The sequence below is a fragment of the Penicillium canescens genome (genome assembly GCF_028828765.1).
Source record: "Penicillium canescens strain IBT 15451 chromosome Unknown utg000002l_segment0_segment0, whole genome shotgun sequence".
NCBI classification, from domain to species: domain Eukaryota; kingdom Fungi; phylum Ascomycota; class Eurotiomycetes; order Eurotiales; family Aspergillaceae; genus Penicillium; species Penicillium canescens.
This window is the reverse complement of record NW_026703964.1, coordinates 5,328,757-5,346,872: the sequence shown is the minus strand read 5'-3', so window position 1 is coordinate 5,346,872 and position 18,116 is coordinate 5,328,757. Positions and strand designations below refer to the sequence as shown.

At 48.7% G+C, this 18,116-nt stretch overlaps 6 protein-coding genes across 6 annotated transcripts; 1 reads left to right on the top strand and 5 right to left on the bottom strand.

Moving 5' to 3' along the window:
• Window positions 1–159: 159 nt before the first annotated feature.
• N7446_003272 (uncharacterized protein) lies at window positions 160–1,281 on the bottom strand (the record flags this gene model as incomplete). The annotated part of the gene is made up of 1 exon (XM_058512021.1): window positions 160–1,281. The coding sequence occupies one exon, from the start codon at window positions 1,279–1,281 to the stop codon at window positions 160–162; it is 1,122 nt and encodes a 373-aa protein (XP_058377557.1).
• Window positions 1,282–3,378: 2,097 nt separating this feature from the next.
• On the bottom strand, window positions 3,379–4,332 carry N7446_003271 (uncharacterized protein; the record flags this gene model as incomplete). Its single annotated transcript, XM_058512020.1, has 2 exons — window positions 3,379–4,065; window positions 4,129–4,332. The coding sequence occupies 2 exons, from the start codon at window positions 4,330–4,332 to the stop codon at window positions 3,379–3,381; spliced, it is 891 nt and encodes a 296-aa protein (XP_058377556.1).
• Window positions 4,333–5,075: 743 nt separating this feature from the next.
• N7446_003270 (uncharacterized protein) lies at window positions 5,076–6,403 on the bottom strand (the record flags this gene model as incomplete). Its single annotated transcript, XM_058512019.1, has 3 exons — window positions 5,076–5,636; window positions 5,704–5,950; window positions 5,994–6,403. 3 exons carry the CDS (start codon window positions 6,401–6,403, stop codon window positions 5,076–5,078), a joined length of 1,218 nt encoding a protein of 405 aa, XP_058377555.1.
• Window positions 6,404–7,401: 998 nt separating this feature from the next.
• On the top strand, window positions 7,402–11,159 carry N7446_003269 (uncharacterized protein; the record flags this gene model as incomplete). The annotated part of the gene is made up of 10 exons (XM_058512018.1): window positions 7,402–7,450; window positions 7,505–7,698; window positions 7,758–8,239; window positions 8,293–8,744; window positions 8,793–9,439; window positions 9,957–10,116; window positions 10,185–10,225; window positions 10,283–10,712; window positions 10,789–11,075; window positions 11,142–11,159. 10 exons carry the CDS (start codon window positions 7,402–7,404, stop codon window positions 11,157–11,159), a joined length of 2,760 nt encoding a protein of 919 aa, XP_058377554.1.
• A 1,301-nt stretch (window positions 11,160–12,460) lies between these two features.
• Window positions 12,461–15,447, bottom strand: N7446_003268 (uncharacterized protein; the record flags this gene model as incomplete). The annotated part of the gene is made up of 6 exons (XM_058512017.1): window positions 15,210–15,447; window positions 14,819–15,126; window positions 14,613–14,789; window positions 13,895–14,029; window positions 13,352–13,830; window positions 12,461–13,295 (listed from the first exon to the last, which is right to left on the bottom strand). Exons 1-6 carry the CDS (start codon window positions 15,412–15,414, stop codon window positions 12,461–12,463), a joined length of 2,139 nt encoding a protein of 712 aa, XP_058377553.1. The 5' UTR covers window positions 15,415–15,447.
• Window positions 15,448–15,820: 373 nt separating this feature from the next.
• On the bottom strand, window positions 15,821–17,504 carry N7446_003267 (cytochrome P450; the record flags this gene model as incomplete). Its single annotated transcript, XM_058512016.1, has 6 exons — window positions 15,821–15,983; window positions 16,046–16,676; window positions 16,727–16,856; window positions 16,916–17,059; window positions 17,109–17,139; window positions 17,191–17,504. The coding sequence occupies 6 exons, from the start codon at window positions 17,502–17,504 to the stop codon at window positions 15,821–15,823; spliced, it is 1,413 nt and encodes a 470-aa protein (XP_058377552.1).
• Window positions 17,505–18,116: the final 612 nt, after the last annotated feature.

Sequence of the window (18,116 nt, the reverse complement as noted above, 5' to 3'; positions counted from 1 at the left end):
AAAACAAGAATTTTAAGCCAGAAAATATACCGATTTCAAGCCTCAACAACTAAACAACATTTGCCAGGAACCGTGAACTATAAATCCCATCACAAGGCTGTTGAAATGCCAATGTCCATCTATATGCATACCCTATCACCAAACCTAACCAACCAAAATTTACACCTTCATCCAAGCCGAGATCAAATCAGCCTTAGCCGCATGAACTTCTTCCAGCATATGCGCCACCATGCGATCATGCGCAGGTCCCGGAAGTTCAACCGACGGGACCTGTGTATCAGCCGCAAAATCCAAATTTCCATTTGGCTGCATATTGGGCGTTTCCCGAATACGAACGGAGAGAGTCTCGACCAAGCGCTGCATATGCCGCAACTCACCCAGCGTGACTTGGGCTTGAATAGTCCATCCCAGCGTCTGGTCGTCGACTGAATGATCTCCGATTGTCACAGGTTGGTGGACGACCTTCTCTGGTGATGCGAAGTTCTCTTCAGGTTGGTTCTCCTCCGACTGATTTGGGCGGTTCAAGAAGCAAGTGTGGATCATTGCACGGTACCATGAAATAAGACGCGAACATATGATAGCCAGTACTAGCTGGTTCTGTGGGCGGAGGGCACATCCGCATTGCAGCATACTGCAGACTGCCATTCCTGCATCTTTGTTGCATTTCAGGACTGAGCCAGACATGCGTGGAGAATTGTGTTCGTTTTGACAATGGCTTCCGTTTTGGCGGGATAGGCAGTTGCTTTGGGGGATATGGAGTGAGCGAAGGGATTGTGTTGCGGTGATAATGCAAAGAGGGCGGTTTTGGGCAAGGCATAACCCCGGCGTGGTTGGATTTGGGGGTGTTGTCAATGGAGACAGTTCTGATCCCGGGACTTCAAAGGGGGTAGTTGAGAGGCTTTGAGGAGCTGTTGGGTTGGTGTGATGGTCGGGAAGCGTGAAGCAACCTAGAATCGGCTCACGATAGCCGTTATTGCCGTTGAAATTTGGTTGTGTTGTAAGAGAGCAGAGGTCGGAAACAGTGCCAGATGGAAAAGATGATGTGGATAACAAAGGATCCAGACATAAATCAGGATTGATATTGACATTTAGATCCAGATCTTGGTCTAATAGTGAGCCTGCATATAACCTGTCGCTGGCGGATATCTCCACGGATGGTATATTATCGTAATCTTGACATTGCGCTAGTATTGAATCCCAGTCGTTATTCTCAGGAGGAGTGGGGAAAGAAATTGGCTCCTTGTGGAAGCACAGATCATCGTTTGGACCTAAGACTTCCATTGCGTTGTAGCCTGGTTAGTGTGACCAGACCTCGTAGAACATGGCCCAAGGATTGTACCCAGAGCAATGGAAGGGATCGTTTCGGACACTAAGTTGGTACTCGTTCTTGCGGGAAAGGCGATTAGCAGAACGTACATCGAAGGAAGGCAGTTGGCCAATTAAGTTGGGGGGTGGGGGTCGTATAGGGAACTGCGAGGTTTTCATACAGGCCACCTTACGCTAATGCATTCAACTTGCTGACCCTGTTATTCTACGATTGTTTTCTGTGCCCATGTAGGGCTAAAATATTCTCAACCATGGAAACTATCGATCCCCCTCCCGTGGCTCGCTGATCTAGACTAGAGCCTCAATAGTTAGGCCTGTGACAGAGAATGGCATAGCAATGTCAAATCAGCGTGATCCGAATGCATTCGAATATGATGGAAATAACGCTATTCCACCAATTGAAGGTGATATCTTGTCAGACGTTCTACTGTATGATCGCGGGAGATTTTCATTTCTGTGGACCCACCCATGTCAATTCTGGATGATACACATTTCATCTCTCTTGCCTATATCTGATGCTAACGAATCTGAACGAAGTCAAGTAGAGTACGCAAGACTTTTTTTTCATCTGCGCTTTTTGATCTTTCCTCGGAGACTCGGTACAGGATCATAAATTTCACAGTCGGCCCTAACCGAAGGTGGAGTGGAGTGCCTCCATGGAGTATCTCCAAGGAGTTAGTGCTTATTTGAGATTTAGCATGCAGAGGGGTGAGGCTTCGGGGATACAACACGAAATTTCGGGAATTCGACACGAGGTTTCATTCCTACTGCATGAGATTCCTGCTTTTTTCCTAAGTCGACATAAAATAATATATAATAAACGGCTAGAAGCTTTCGGGAACATGCCAGTCACTTCTCGGCTTTGTCTATCTCCGTCCATCGCTGACGCTGAGGGAGTGGGTAAACCACGAAGAAACAGACTAAATCATTCGACCAGTATGAAAATGAGCTTGTCCCTCTAATAAATCCAAACCTAACGGGGATCTAGCATCAGTCAATACCCACTTGGACCGAAAACATGAGCGACCATCGTATTCGGCCTTCACTCTCATCGAGACCAGTACCACCAAGCCCGAAGCTTAAAGATTCTTGCGATAGATGCTCTTCCTCTAAGGTGCGCTGCACAAAGGGGAAACCCTCCTGTGCACGTTGCGACAAGCTAGGGTATACGTGCTTCTATAGCCCAGCACGACGGGTCGGCCGACCATATAGACCAAAAGGGTCCATCCCAGAAGAAAATGCCACCGACAAATCACATCAACGGAAAAACGCGCCAACAACAACTTGTTTCATAGATGAGAGCGTTAAGCTCTACTCCCACCGTTGCACATCTTCCACACCAGTCGAGGTGAACCCCGACAGCTCACCTTCAATCAGCCCAATCAATCAGCCCGACACGTCCAGCACAGCACAGCCGCCACTACAAGCCCCAAACAGCCATGATAACTCCGATCCAGACTGTGTATTGGTCGCCTTGGATCTAATTTCATTGCTAGAAGTCTCCGCCACGCAACTCAGGGGCTCAAACCCAATAGACGACATTCTCCTCAGCGCAACGGCACAAGCCATAGGTGCAGCCATCGATCGCCTATGTACAATTTTAGCATGTTCATGCTCCGGGCGGGCTGAAGTGGGAATGCTCGTTTCTGCTATATGTATGAGTATCATCGATATCCATACTGTGTCAATTGCGATGCTAAGGAGAGACTACTCCCATGATGCGGTCCTGAGTCTAATAACGCCTTGGGATACTCCCAGCATTGAGTCCGTATCCAAAACTAAAGCTTGTTTAGTTTTGGGGGAACTTTCTGAAGTCGCAAAGGTCATTTTGCAGTTTATTGAGGGGTATAACCACTGGAATGGGACAAATGGCTTCAGCAATGGTTCAGAGTTACCGGTGGGTATTCTCACCTCGCTGGCTACTTCCTTGCGGGGGAGATTGCAACAGATTACAATGACGCAAGTTGGTCCACGGGTGGCCGAGGTAGGTGAGAGTGGGCGAAACTTGAACAGGTAGTCTATAGAAATTCTATGTAAGCTATGACAATCTATCTACATAAACCACTTCTTCTCTTGCCCAACCACAGTGAAGTCAATCGTTCCTTCTTCGTGTAGTTTCAATAAAACATGCATTACGGATGGCCCGGCCAAAGCGTCCATCCCTGACCCGTAGATACTCGCTGTGACCTCTCGCGTCGTCAACATTGCCATGCCGTTGCTCTCGGCAAATGCAGCGAGAACTCTTTTCTCCCTCATCTCCCAGTGTCTGGTGTAAACCATGAGACTTGCTGACAAATCTTCAATCATAGCGCCGTGTCCAGGATATCCAATCTTAAGGCCCCCGGCGCGCATATCATGTCTCATAATCCGTAGACTTTCCATGTATCTTTTTAGGTCTTCCAAAGCCACGCTGGTTCCATGACCCAGGACATTATCACCTGTGAACATGGCTCCGTTCTCCTCCATGACAAAACACATGTGGTCTTTGCTATGCCCAGGTGTGAATAAAGCTTGCAGCGTGGCTCCTTCAGTCACGAATGTCTGACCATCGTGGATTGGGTTCTGGCCCTGATCAGGGTTTGCCTTGTAGACAGCCGTGGTAAGCTCAGGGTACTCAGCGAGTAACGCCGGAACACCGCCGACATGATCGGGATGCCAGTGCGTCAGCAGAACATGGGATATCTTCAGCTGGTTCTTGTCAAGATATTCGACCAGGGTTTTGAGCCATATCGGACAGCCCTGTCAGTCAAGGTCAACTTAAACTTCATATTAATCAATAGCTTGGCTGGCAATTTCACGAACCTCACCCGTATCTACTAAGATTCTGTCCCGGCCTTTACCAACCAGATATGTGTTGGTCCCTTGTAGTTGCATGTCGCCCGGGTTTCCGCCCATGATTCGCACAACCTCTGGGCTGAGTTGCGTAACCGCCGGGAGACACGGTAGTCCGGCGTTTCTAGCAGCTAGATAGTCACCCCATCCTGACTGGGTGCTTTTGGTTGACATATTGGAGCTGACCCTTGGCGTATAGTCCTGAAACATTGGGAGTGTCAATCAGATATAGGTGACTCTATGTAGTGGATTTCCTCTGCCGGGTGGGGCTTTCCTATCTGAGCTGCCACCGCTTTATGAGGACGCTCAGAGTCAGGCTCACTGAGTACACGGGTTCCAGTTGACCCGTACGCGCTAAAAGTTGACCCCTACTCGCTAATCTTAGTCAGCAAAGCGAGTACGGATCAGGGAGGCAAGGTCAACTCCTAGAGTTGAGACTCGCTTATATGCCACCGAGATCTAGCTATACATGTAACATATAATGATGCAGCTCTTCAATGAGTGCTGCGAGTGGTCTTATATCGGGGCTGATGGTACTTTGTTCTGACCACATCAAGGTGGAGATTTTACCGCAACGCGGCGAAAGACATGAACTTACAACTATTCTTATACCAAGCTTTACCTCAATAGTCGGCATAGGCAGCTATGCTTGCAGAGCTATCCGACCCATAAATAAGGGAAAAGACAAAACCGACTCCAAATACACCCAGGCTTTTCTCTATTCTGCACAGCAAGTCTTGAATAAAACCCCAGCTTCTCTTGATCCCCTAACCCCTTGACCTTGGGGGTGTCTAGGCACAACGTAATGAGCTTCGGCATGCACGTAGAATCGACCAAGCCGTCAAATTGCTCAATACCTATTATTTATGATCTGGAGCTTCCTTGCTGCTCTCCTGAAGCATCTAATCAAACGCACCCTACAACTTTTTCTTCGACAGAAGCGTGTTAAAGCCCCTATGGAGCGTTTCCATCAACACGATATCCATGTTGCTCTCGGTGAACATGTCGGCTAGGTCCGTGAAGTCCGGTTGCTCACCTCCTCCCGCAGCAGTCCATATTTCATGCACCATTTTGCGCAGAATTGCATTTCGGCATCGAGGATCATCCACCGCAATGGCTAGGTTTTCCGTAATGAGGGATGCTCGGCAGAGGTTGGCTTCAGATCCTCTTCTTCTCTCCATACGATGTCTTGCCATTATGCCATCATAGATGTCGCGGTAGTAGGCGAGACATTGGGGCGAATCTTCCCACACACCTTCTGGTTCCACCCCATGTTCCATAGACTCCTTATATCCGTACATAGCCGGGTCCCAGTCGCGCGTGAGCCACCCGGGATATCTCTCGCTGTCAAGAGTGTGAGGCACAGCAGCGACCCCATCCCAATCGATGATACCTTGGAGCTGGCCCTCTTCAGATACTATGAAGTTCTGGATGTCAAAGTCTGGATGTGCAAGAACGAAGGGATCCATTCCACCGGGCTCAGGGATCCAGCTCAGGGATCCAGCTGATCAGCTGGCGCAAGAGCGTTGCAAGACCCCTAGGAACCGGGTTCTGTTCGGGGTGTGTGTCGAGCATGAGGGTGTAGTATGCTTTCGGGTCGCTGGATGCCGCACACTCAATATATATGGGGTCATCGTCTGGAGCTTCATGAACAAAACATCGGTCAAGCATAGCCTTGTGATCAACTCGTCGCATAGGTCCGATATCAGATGGGTTGCCATCGCTTCCAAACAGAAGACGGCCGCCGGTTTGAAATGAAAATCTTTCCAGCTGCACCATTGCCGAGGCGATGCTTTCGAGGGCGCGAATTCGGCGTAAACAGACGGTGTCCAAACCAGACGTCGTATAGAGGGATTCCGGAAATGAAGGTCATATTAATGTAAGGACATCGGAGAGTGTTTTGTGTGGTCGAGGAGAATTCCAAAACATCAGGTAGAGGGATAGTAGTCTCGCGCTTCAACAGGCGCATTGTGTTCGCCTCGGAGGTCAGGGCCGAGGCAGACAACTCATCCCATTTGCTTGCCGTGCCGTTAATGGGGATTTTTGCGATCCAGCGAAGGCCGATGTCAAAGGTCAATGGGAAGAGTACATGGTAAGATCCGTACAAAGGCTCGCCGACTGAGGGTTTCGCATCGGTAGTTTGATAGGGTGGCTGGAGGCGCCGTAGAATGGCGCTCGCAAGCAGGGGCAACTGCTTTCTGTCAAGCGCCGAGAGAACTGCAGAGAAATTCTGCGTTTTCATCATCCTCAGCAGCGTGCAAATAAGGTGACTGTTCGATATGCTGCGGTTGCGCCATTCTTGTTTGTAGAGCAGGGCAAGCGAGCCAGGAAAAGCTGAAGCGGGGTGACTAGACATCTCTAAATGTTGATCGTCCGGCACATGAGACCATCGGATATTGAGCGCATGACTGTTTAAGCGCCGGGTGGAATATCCCCCTTCCTGGCGCTTCCCGAAACACGTTACAGTAGGGACATGTGTCACCTTGACCTATGATCTCCTACGTCGTAACCAACCGCGTAAATTGGGCTGGGATCTCCTCAAACGATGGGACAGACATGCATTTGCACTTCATCCTCTGTACCCTCGCGCTGATGCCGATCTTACAGTGCCTCTGGCAGCCTCTAATCCAATTAATCAACAATTCAGCCCCGATTTTCTTGTGATTTCTGGTGATTTCTGCTTAGAACTATACGTTTGAATGCTGGTTTCAGCTGGGGATAAGAATTTTCCTATTCTCATGTACATTCGACAGAAAGTGTAATAGAACAAAAATGACAAAAGAACAAAGAACATGATCGCCCTTCTAGAATAATGCAGATCCCTTAGTTATGTTTACATGTTTCTGACTAAGGATGTGCATAAAATCCATGGATAGCTTGCATACTGCAGCACGCGAGCCTTATCGGCATAAGTTGTTTGCAACTTGTAGATGTAAGGAATAGATCTAGTTATGCATATGATATATCCTACTTAATCTCCCACGTCAACGCCCTTACTTGTCGTGAAATCACCAGGAACCGGCAGGTGGGTCTGACCTAAATTAGCCTCTCGTGACCGCGACCTCCTTTCCCCGGACATGCTTCAACGTGGCCCTAGTCATTGCCTTCTGACACAGTTCTCGAGATCTTGTGTACCAGGCGTCTCTTCTACGGTATGGCCTTTTTATAAGCGCCTGCCTTACCGTTTCACGTTACCGTTTCGCTTTCTCCGCTCTCCTTTCCCCCACGGCATGATCCCGCAACATGGAATCACTCGTTTATGAGAACTCGCCCTTGGCCGACTACCTCGAAGGTTCGTCAAACCCACCCGAATTATGGAATGCAAACCCACTGACATCCGCGCCAGGCGAAGGTGGACACGAGGAGAGTTGGCCGGTGGAGGAGAACCAAAGCGATGATGATCATACCAGTGCTTTGAACTTTGCCCCTCGAGGGGCTTCCAAATTCCAGACCCGCGTTCGAAACAAGCTACCGAAGCCCCTCGATCTCAGATGTACACCGCGGAGCGAATTTGCCGGTAAACTGTACGATGCTTGCTCGGTATGTCCACTCTCCAGCTTGGGGTACTTCCGCCACGCTCACAAACCCCTCATTTCTAGTCTGCCTTGAACGTCCGACTACCGCGCAGCGATAACGAGCGATTTTTGGAACAATTTGGTTACGTTATTGTCGCATCGCAGCTGCTGAACGAGCACAGCGCCCCCTCCTACACCTCCGCCTCCGATGTCCTCTCAGCAACACAACCCACAGCCCCTCCTTCATTATCTACAACGTTCGGAATACAAGGTGCCATTGTCACGGCCTGCACGTCTTTCTCTATTGCTTGGTTATTACATTGGAGTCGTTCAAGGACAGGGTCGGGACTCAATCCTAAAAAGATTGGAGTGCTCCTGATCCTTGTTCCGGTTCTTGGTGTTATGTTCTACGCCTTTGCGAAACGGCAATGGTTGAAATACCTCCGTCATCAGGCTGTAGAAGCAGCTGGCACATTTATTGGAAATGCCCAGGGCTTTGATTCAGCCGCCTCGGCCTCTGTTGTTTTCATACAGGAGGTTGAACTTGTTTCCCGGGGCTATCGGATGTAAGACTGTCAACTATATGTGGACCACTACAAAAAGCTAACTAGATCTATAGAAGCACACCCCTGCCCCCTATCAGTCGACTCGAGGATCAAGTACAAACGCGCCGATGCTTGAGACTGCGCAGAACGGTTTCAGAGTGCTTTTACTCGATGCTCGAGCGATACGTTCGATCTGAGAACACTCTTCGCCCGCTTACTGACGAGGCCAACCTCGCCAAATATTACGACATTTATGACATTGGACTGGAGGAACTTGGGGCAATTGAATCGTCTCTATCGCATCGAACAAATGATGACCAATACTCGCTGCGCGCCCTCAGGGATCTATTTGGGAAACTCTACAGTGTGCGGAAGAGCGTTTTATGTTGTTTGTTGGCTCTTAGTGCCGACGGTGGAGGTTCCGACATAGCGAGATGGAGTTCAGCCGTTGAAGAGATGCGTGAGCTCGCGGCAGTGACTGGAGACAGCATGTTAAAGATGACTGCTATCCTGAATGAGGAAGATCGTGAGTATCAAACTCTAGTAATGACTTGAAGCTAGCTAACTCTCCCAGGTGACAATATTCCTCCATCGCCATTGCCATCCGCCTCCGCATCGCCAAGCAAGGATCATCTACGGGCCCAAATTCGACGGTTCAGTTCCTTGTCTCAAGGGGTCCGTGCCTTGCATGCCAAAATGCACATTGTCAGCGAGGAGTCACACGCCAGCCTTGAGCGGCCGGACTCTGCTGACTATGAAGCTGCTCTCCTTGCACAATACGACTCGGTTGGCAGCGACCTGAGAGCCCTTCTTCAGGAGTGGGAATCCGGCAAGGCTGCACTGGTCGATCAAGACCGACTTAGTACTGTGGACCGCTCGCGGCCACCAAGTACGTTGTTGATGCCCATGTCTCCCACTCCTAGCCTGGGAGGCTCCACAGCGGTCGAGGGCAGCCCAACCGATGCCCTCAAAGCCTTGAACGGCGAGGGCCGGCCGGACCTGACCCAAACCTACGATGACGAGGAGATTTTCGAAGCCGTTGTCCTTCCTGCATCAAGAAACAAGCGTGTCTCATTGACCCGAGATGAGCGTCTTGCACGTGTACGAGAAGATCGTGCTAGACAGGCGACTGCTCGGGAAAAGGTCGATGCAAATACTAATATGCTTAAGGAGCTGGAAATGGTGATCAAGCAACGACCAGGGAACCACTCTTCCAAAAGGGTAACCAGCATCTAGATAAGGCTGTAAACTCTATCGTTTGCTTGATCCTTTGACAGGACCTTCTACTTTCTTTTACTCCATTTGGCAGGTTTGACCACAACCAGCGCTAGCAGCTGGAAGTCACAAATTGATACCCACAACATGTATAGACGGGACCGGCGACAGCGGTGTTTTATTGGGTTTTCTTTTGCTATTAGCTCTTTATTGATCTTTTCTTTCTTTTTTCTTTTGTGTGATTACTAGCTATTATTCTGTACAGTGATTCTGGCGATGGAGTTTTTTGTCTTTGCATGTCAGCATTGACAGGCATCAGATAGCTATTTGTATATTACTGCAGGTACTTGTGCAAACATTCTTATTATTTCTTTACAGTGAAAGTAGAAATCGTCTAGGGTTGCCCCTATAGGGATGTATAAAATGGAAGGGTGCCTTGCCTTCTTGCCGCCTGAGGCATCAAACTTTACCCAAAAGGGACATATCGCCAAACGCGACTGACCGCGTTTCTTCCCCACCCAAGAACGCGATCCTTATATTAGACTGCTGCCTCTTTCACCTTCACCCAAATACATACCCTTCCACTGTCTTCGCCCCCATCCCCTCTAACATCCTTTTTACGTTCCGAAAATACCCTCACATATTCCTTCTACGACTCTCAAAACACACAAATACCGACAAGAGTAAGTCCGCCAGCTTCAAAATCAAAGAGATCCTTTTGTGCGAAAACAGATCAATTGACCTTCTCTAGTGTTGGAAGCTCGTTTGGAACAGGCCAGCCTTCTGAAGCGCGTATGTGATACGGTGTCCCAAACCCACGACGAACAAAATACTGACTGTTGCGACCAGGTCGTCGACGCCATCAAGGACCTCGTCCAGGACTGCAATTTCGACTGCAATGACTCCGGCATCGCTCTCCAGGCCATGGACAACTCCCACGTTGCCCTGGTCTCCATGCTTCTCCGCGCGGAGGGCTTCTCCCCCTACCGCTGCGACCGTAACATCGCCCTCGGCATCAACCTGCTCTCCCTGACCAAGGTCCTCCGGGCCGCCCAGAACGAAGACATCCTGACCCTCAAGGCTGAGGACTCGCCCGATGCCGTTAACCTGATGTTCGAGAGCGCCGAGACCGACCGCCTCAGCGAGTACGATATCAAGCTTATGGACATTGACCAGGAGCACCTGGCCATCCCCGAGACCGAGTACGCTGCTACTGTCGAGATGCCCTCTGCCGAGTTCCAGCGCATTTGCAGAGATCTCAACGCGCTCTCTGAGTCAGGTACGTTATATATCATTGGGGAGAAAAATGCCAAGTCAGGCTGGCAGAAAAAGAACCTTTATGCTAACCCCCGCAGTCGTGATTGAGGCCAGCAAGGAGGGTGTCAAGTTCTCATGCCAGGGTGACATCGGTAACGGCTCCGTCACCATCCGCCAGCACACCAACGTCGACAAGCCCGAGCAGAACGTCGCCATTTCCCTCTCCGAACCCGTCGCCCTGACATTCTCCCTCAAGTACCTCGTCAACTTCTGCAAGGCCTCCAACCTGTCCTCGTCTGTGGTGCTGCACCTGTCCCAGGAGGTACCGCTCCTTGTCGAGTACGGTCTCGGCAGTGGCCACCTGCGGTTCTACCTGGCTCCCAAGGTAAGTTTTGTATTTCAGTGTCTCATAGGTAGTTGGGAATCGAGCTAACGCGGGGTGTCAACACAGATCGGTGACGAAGAGTAAACAAACCATCCGAGGTTCATGGAGGGACATGGGATATGCTAAAATGAAACTCTATGATAATGGAGAGAACGGAGAGAGGATAGTTCTTTCACTGCATCCCAGACAATGGGGGGATACCAAGACTTTCACGATAATTCACAATTCAGCGGTTGAGGTTTCGACATCGCCAACTTTTTCAAATTATTCACGTCCTCTTCAGAGTACTTTCACATATTTTACAACAATAGAACGGCACAGAGGATATTACATGATAACCCGGCAGGCACATAAAATGTATTTCACTAATATCTAACCCCAATGCCTCTTAATCCAATCCACCCACCACTAGCGACCAAAGCCCAGTGTCAAAAGGAAACCCCCTAAAGACCTCAAGGGACACGGTCAACAACCCCACAAATCAGCAAGGTCGCCAAAAAAAAAACTCTTTCCAGCACTCCCCGGGGAACCAGGGGAGCATCGTAAAAAACTGACCTGAGAAAAAAAAAAAGTGAAGCGCCATCCCCACCAGAATGATCGGAATCGAATGATACCATCCACTCCCCTCCAACGGAAGGAAGCAGAGCAAGGTATGCTGCGTATTGCACTAAAGTGTCATCACACACAATCTCCGCACCGACTCTCCCATGGGGCTTAAGAAAAGAGACCGCGAGGCCTCCTTTCCATCACCCCGATGTTTCTGATGCCAAGTGCAGGTGTGGTAAAAGTGACCTAGGTCGCTCTAGGATCACACCAGGCCCTCGCGGGCAGGACCGGCGCCGACGCGCAATGAAGAACGACGGCGCGGGTTTGGGTTTTGAAGATTCCTCCGAATTTCTCATTTGCAAGGGGTCTCGGGCGACCTGGGCTGGACCCAGGACGTCCCGAGGACGGGCGCGAAGCTCCGTCGTGTGTAGCAAAGAAACGCAGCATTGGTGGGGATGGCGCTTGGGGAGGGAAGGAAGTTTTTGTGACTCAAGAATATTTATAGGTTTGGAGAGTGGGGAGGGGGGTTTACCGCTTTCTGTTTTTGTGTGTTTGGTTTGGTTGTTGGGTGTTTGATTGGTTGGGTAGGGAGGTATATATAACTCATTGTTTCTTGTTTCTGTTTGTCTTCGTCTGTCTTGGTTGGAATTGCTGATTGTTTGATAGATTTATAACGGATTATGGCTACTTGATTTCTTATGCTGAGTTGATAGATTTGTCTTCATATTGGCCTATCTGACACGAAAATAACAGCCGAAATCTGCCCAGAAGTGTGCCCGAAATTCTCACCTTGATCATGAGCTGTTGGTTGGTATATCACTGGTTGATGTCTTCTAGTCTCAAAGATCTGTCTGTCCACCGAGTAGATTTCGACGCCGAGTGGAAGTACGAACTGGCACCGACGAATTGCGAAGTGCCTGTCCAGCGCCATCAACAGCCTCGATGATAGTCCAAGCAAAGAACTTCTCACTTTCAATCCGTGTCTCAAACCCATGTTTCTCAAAATGCCCGATAAACTCGTACCTACCCCACTGCTGCCGCGAAACATAAACCTTCCACCCTTGCACTTCAGTCGCCCCATTCCAAGAAACAAACCAAACAGTCGGACCTTCAATACCCTCAGACATAGCATAAACATCCGGAGAAGTCGTCGGCACAGTGGTAAAATTAGCCTTCCAAGCACGATACCAATAACCAGTCGAATCGTCCAATTTTGCCTCAAACACCACGCGGGAGCCGTCCAAAATATGCTCAGTAAGGGATTGTTCAGCTCCCCAAGAAATAAAAACATTCCCACTCTCCAAAGGCTGTACACTGCCTTCTTTTTCCACAAGAAGACCCCGAGGCGAAGAGTATCGATGTACGAGAGTGACATGCATAGCATCCATATCGATGCGCAGTACAAGACCAGATGATGAATGTGCTGTCTGGTGATGTTTATCAAACGCGTTATTAAACAACGATATCGTCATGCCTCCTTCATCTTCATCTCGGACTCGGACATGGTGTTGAGAACTAAAGTTCAAGCCGGGCTCGAATGTAAAATCCGAGTTATTGCCGCCGAGTCTCCACAAGACGGATCCGTCTCGGGGTGATATCTTGTATATAGTACTTGTGTGCCGTCCAGAGATCAAGTAACCCCCATCTTGTGTTTTGTCGACTGAGTTGATGTGACTGATTAGGTGTTAGCTGGGACATTGAATAATGCTGCAAGACTTGAAAATACATACAAGAAATCCCAATCTGTTTGGGGGGTAAGACCGTCGCCATAGTGGTCCCATCCAAACTCCATGTTCGAATCCTTGAGATCAATGTGATCGGCCGGATCCCAGGTAAAGAGGACTGTTTGAGATGCAATGTCGACTTCTTGGAATCCAGTCGTCCTCAGGAATCCACTTGCTGGTCCGCCGTACGATGAAAGATCCCACGGTCTGGTCATTATCCATGTTGTCAAAACGGCGGTTCCGTTTTCGACGATTTTCAATTCATGGATGTCACAATCTCTGCCAGCTTGGATTTCAGTTGAGTCTCGTTTTCCTTCGGTCGTGTGTAGATCTCTGTCTATAACAATAGCCGATCCTGTTGATTTGAGTGCATCTATAAGGTTACGTGTCAATTCTGTCATACACAGCCTGTCATGGCCGGCAATATGACAGGGATGGAAGTTGTGTGCGAAATCATTATCTTCGGCGCCATTCCACACTAGTTCCTGTATAACTTGTAAGTGATATGTATGATGATAGACCGTTATACCTAGACAACGAATGACTTACTCCAGTGTGACTGTAGATGTATGGACCGTCTTTGTAATTGGTAAGGTGATACGGAGAAAGGAATATATACCCCTGAGTGACATTGCCCTCTTCATAGTGAGTCACGTTCAAAACAGGGGCGCAGAGATCTGGCCGCTATCGGACATTTTAGCCGTTGTGTTTCGAGGATTGTTAGGATTAGAATTCATACCGACTGAAAACACTGGGTCGGGCTTTTTTTTGCTTCCAATGCATAACATGGTGAGAATATCATCCAGAGAAGGAGAAATCTCCACAGGTCCATTACAGCGGCCATGGGTCAGGCGTATTGGACCGCACGAGTTCCGGGATTTGCAGATGCTGTCTTTGAATTTGGCAGGCTCAGAGAAAACATTCTTTGGCAAGTTAAGAACGATAATCCGTCGATTTTCTGAGGGTGTGTCACCTCAGCTGCAGCTTGAGAATGCAAGGGAGATCATCCATTCTACAAAAGTGACAGATCCAAAGATGACCATCCAATGTTACTTTTTTGCATACACATCCCCACCATCATTTGTTTTTCTTTCTATTCCTTTGGTCCAAAGGTCTGAAGATCCGCAAGACCTAAAATGAGGCTGTCCTGCATACTGTAATTGATTAACAGCTGTAAATACTCAAATTATAACTTCATCGAAAGCCCCAAATTCTCAAATGCCCGAACAATATACCTTTCCCCGTTGACGTCCACTTTGTCCCCTACCTTCCAACGCCCCTCGCCAGCAAACCCATCTACCATAGAAGGCAAAGCCCCAGCAACCTCCCCAACGACATACTTTTCCTTCCACCCAGACTCCCACTCCTCCCTCCTAGCACTAACACCAGCACCAGACTTCTTAACAACCAGCGCACCGGATGGATCCCTCATCCGCGCATGAATCTGAGTCTGTCGCAACGCCAAATACGTACCCCAAATGCGCCCAAGGAAAGTCTTAACAACTTGCACTTCCCCTTCGCGATCAGAGCCAGAGATATCCCCATTATCAGATTCAAGAACCCAAGAAATACCCCCATTCCCATTACCCCCTCAGGCCCCTCCCTGAACGGCAATTCCCTCCAGACCTCCTCATACTCGCACTCAGGCGCACCGGGTAAATCGGATCGAGGCATAACACCCGTTTCGAGATCATCGCCATTTGGCAGGGAAACAAAGGTACCACAGTCGACACTTTCAAATGCATCGTGAGAGTCAAGTTCGTGGGAAAAGGATACTCGTACTGCGCGGAGGTTAGAATGTGTCTCACACTTCCCGACTAGATATCTGCATCGGAATAACGTATCCCGATATACATGTACACACAAGGATCTTGACTCTCGACAATTCGCTGCCCGGCAATCGCCCAGTCAATCATGCCTGTTTCCTTTTCCATTCGTAGATCTAGGTACCAGTCTTTGACGGACATGACGATTGTATCTGTTGTTTCCGAGGGCGGGTCTGGGAGCCAGCGGATTGAGATCCGCGTTGAGAAGCGGCATTCGGATGTTGCGGGTTTGGTAGGGGACATTTTTGAAGGTTTGTGTTTGGTGTGTCTCTTGATGTAGGACGGTGTTGAGTCTTTAGGAGTTGGATTGGATTACGAGGTGGGTTGGGGCTGGTGATGTTATTTGTGTGACTAGGTTAGGTGTGGCCGGGGTAACTGGTGCCCAGTCGGCATGGGAGATCTTATAGAGACGAATTGGGAATGTCGAAGAGATTCCTGTTAGTTCAGATGGAGATGTTGCTTTTTCTTATCTGCCCCTCATGCCCCGCATCGGTTAGAAGTCAAGTTCCGATCTGGCGGAGTTTGCCGCTTAGAAGTATACAAGTATTCATCTAAAGCATGCTAATATCTAGATGAGAGTGTCTTGTATGATATTTCTAATATTCTTTGTCGGAAACTGGTGCTATCCAATACGTCACTACTCTGACTATCATTCAACAGCAGTAAAAACCAATCTACAACTCTGCCCCTTAGGCCTCGAAGAAATAATCTGATCATCCAACTTCATAGAAGCAGTCATATCCCCCGCAATCGTAGTCCTATACCGAGAATACACCTCCCGAAGAAGAATCTTCATCTCAACAAGCGCAAGACTAAACCGCAAATCCATTAGCAATTAAACACCTTCAAAGCAAAACAAAAAAATACAACTTACTTTTTCCCAGTACACCCCCTCCCACCCGTAGCAAAAGCAAAGAAAAGCCTATTCCTCTCTGCAGCACCCCGTTCCACAAGCCATCGATCCGGCCAAAACTTCTCCGGCTCCGGAAACACAGTCTCATCAATCCGATGCACAGAATAAGGCTGACAACTAACAATAGTATGCTCGGGAACGAAGAACGAATCAATAACCCGTCCCCCAGCAGGAACATATCGCGGCAAAGACATAGGAATCGGAGGCGCACAACGCAGTCCCTCTTTAATAACAGCATCGAGGTAGGCATAACTATCAAGAGATGCATCAGCCGGGGCAGAAGCTAACTCTTGGTATAGCCGCTGCTGGAACTGCAGGTTATGCGGCTGTGACAGTTCCCACATTAGGAAACAGAGGCCGTCGCCGGTTGTGTCGATGCCGGCGGCCATGTGGTCTTTGCATTCTGCTGCTGCTTGCATTAGGTGTAGGTTTGATTCTTTGCGTTTGAGCTTTTCCATTAGGGAGTGGGGGTCGTGGGTTTGGAGGGCTGCGCTTTCTTGGACGTATTTGTTTGCTTTTGGGGCGCTGCGTGGGTGGAGAAGGGTTGGGAAGTAGGGGGCTAGGGTTGGGAGGTAGTATTCCAGTAGGTTTTCTGGGATATGGTTAGTTATGGTTGTGTTTTGGAAATGGGCTGGTGCTTACTTTGGAGACTTTGATGGTAGGTTAGTTCATGCATGATTTCGTAGTCTTGGGGATCGTTGAGTGATTTGAGTCCACCGGGGCTGAACATGAAATGGGTCACGCAGTCGAGGGCGTAGCAGTGGAGCAGGGACTGGTTGGTGAGATGGGTTAGTACATGTGTCTCTATAGTTCCCTGTGGTTTCGACGTACATAGACATCCACGCTCTTCTGACCAGCTTCGACACACTTGGATACGATGGTCGTGGCTCGTTCATGGATAGCGGCCATGGGCTTTTCCTTCATGATATTGGACATGGCATATCGTTCAGCAAAGATGCGTTTTCTCTTGCTATGCTACTTATTGTCAGTACAATGCTGCGTAACTACTTTTCAGAAGACTCACCTCATCTTTCTGCAAAGTAGAGAACATCGTCCTGGCTTTTTATCAATGATCTGCTAAGCCTATACCTGCGAGTGGTACTCACTTGATCTTGAACTGCCTGAACAGATCATAATACTCGGTTTTGTCATACCCACTCCCCCCAGAAGCATAGATCTCCTTGATAGCATCCAGGCTCGTGAATGATACCTCATTCGGTCCGAGCCGGGCCACTGGCCCATAGATCTTATGCAATGCATGGATAGATTCGCGCCGGTTAGCAGTGAATTCTTGGTACTTGATCCACAGACTTGTGAATCGTGTATACCATGGCCCTGGTATTTTTGACAAGGGCGAGAGCAAACCTCGAATAACAATGAATCCGAAGATTAAGACAGCACCTGCCCACAGTGACAGCATATTGACGTTGTAGAACAATGTTAGTTTCAGTGTGATTTAAGATAGTACCTAATATCTTAAAAATCCAAGATGCAGAATTCTTGTAGCTCTATATATACCGATCGCATAGGACTTTCATTATATGGAGAAGACACAGATAGTCCTAGCCCAAACGGCTAACGTTAGCCGATATCATTGGAGTGCGGGGGTAAGTGCGATAACGTTGGAATACCCCACGCCAAAAAGGGAAACCATAGGAGAATCTGAGATTGAATGCTTGGGTAATTGGAGATACGTTAGTGGTTCCCTCCTGAAGCCTATCCCTGTATTTTGTGGCGCTTTGATCTACAGATAAGGCAGAATTTACGACAATAGAAAAATGATCGACATGATAATTAGATCCTCACATCATGGAGAGAGCCTATGATGAGATGTTTAAAAGTTGATACTAAGTCAGACCTCGTTAAACGCATTTCAATGTTGGCCATCTTTGGACTTGTCGGTGACTAACTACTAGGATAGAGTCAACGAGCGGATCCGAGGCCGAAACCAAAGCAACAAAGCCAGATCCTTCCCTATCTCCAATTGTAGTAAGCGAGCTGGATATGTCTCCGGAGTGGCATGTATATTCAA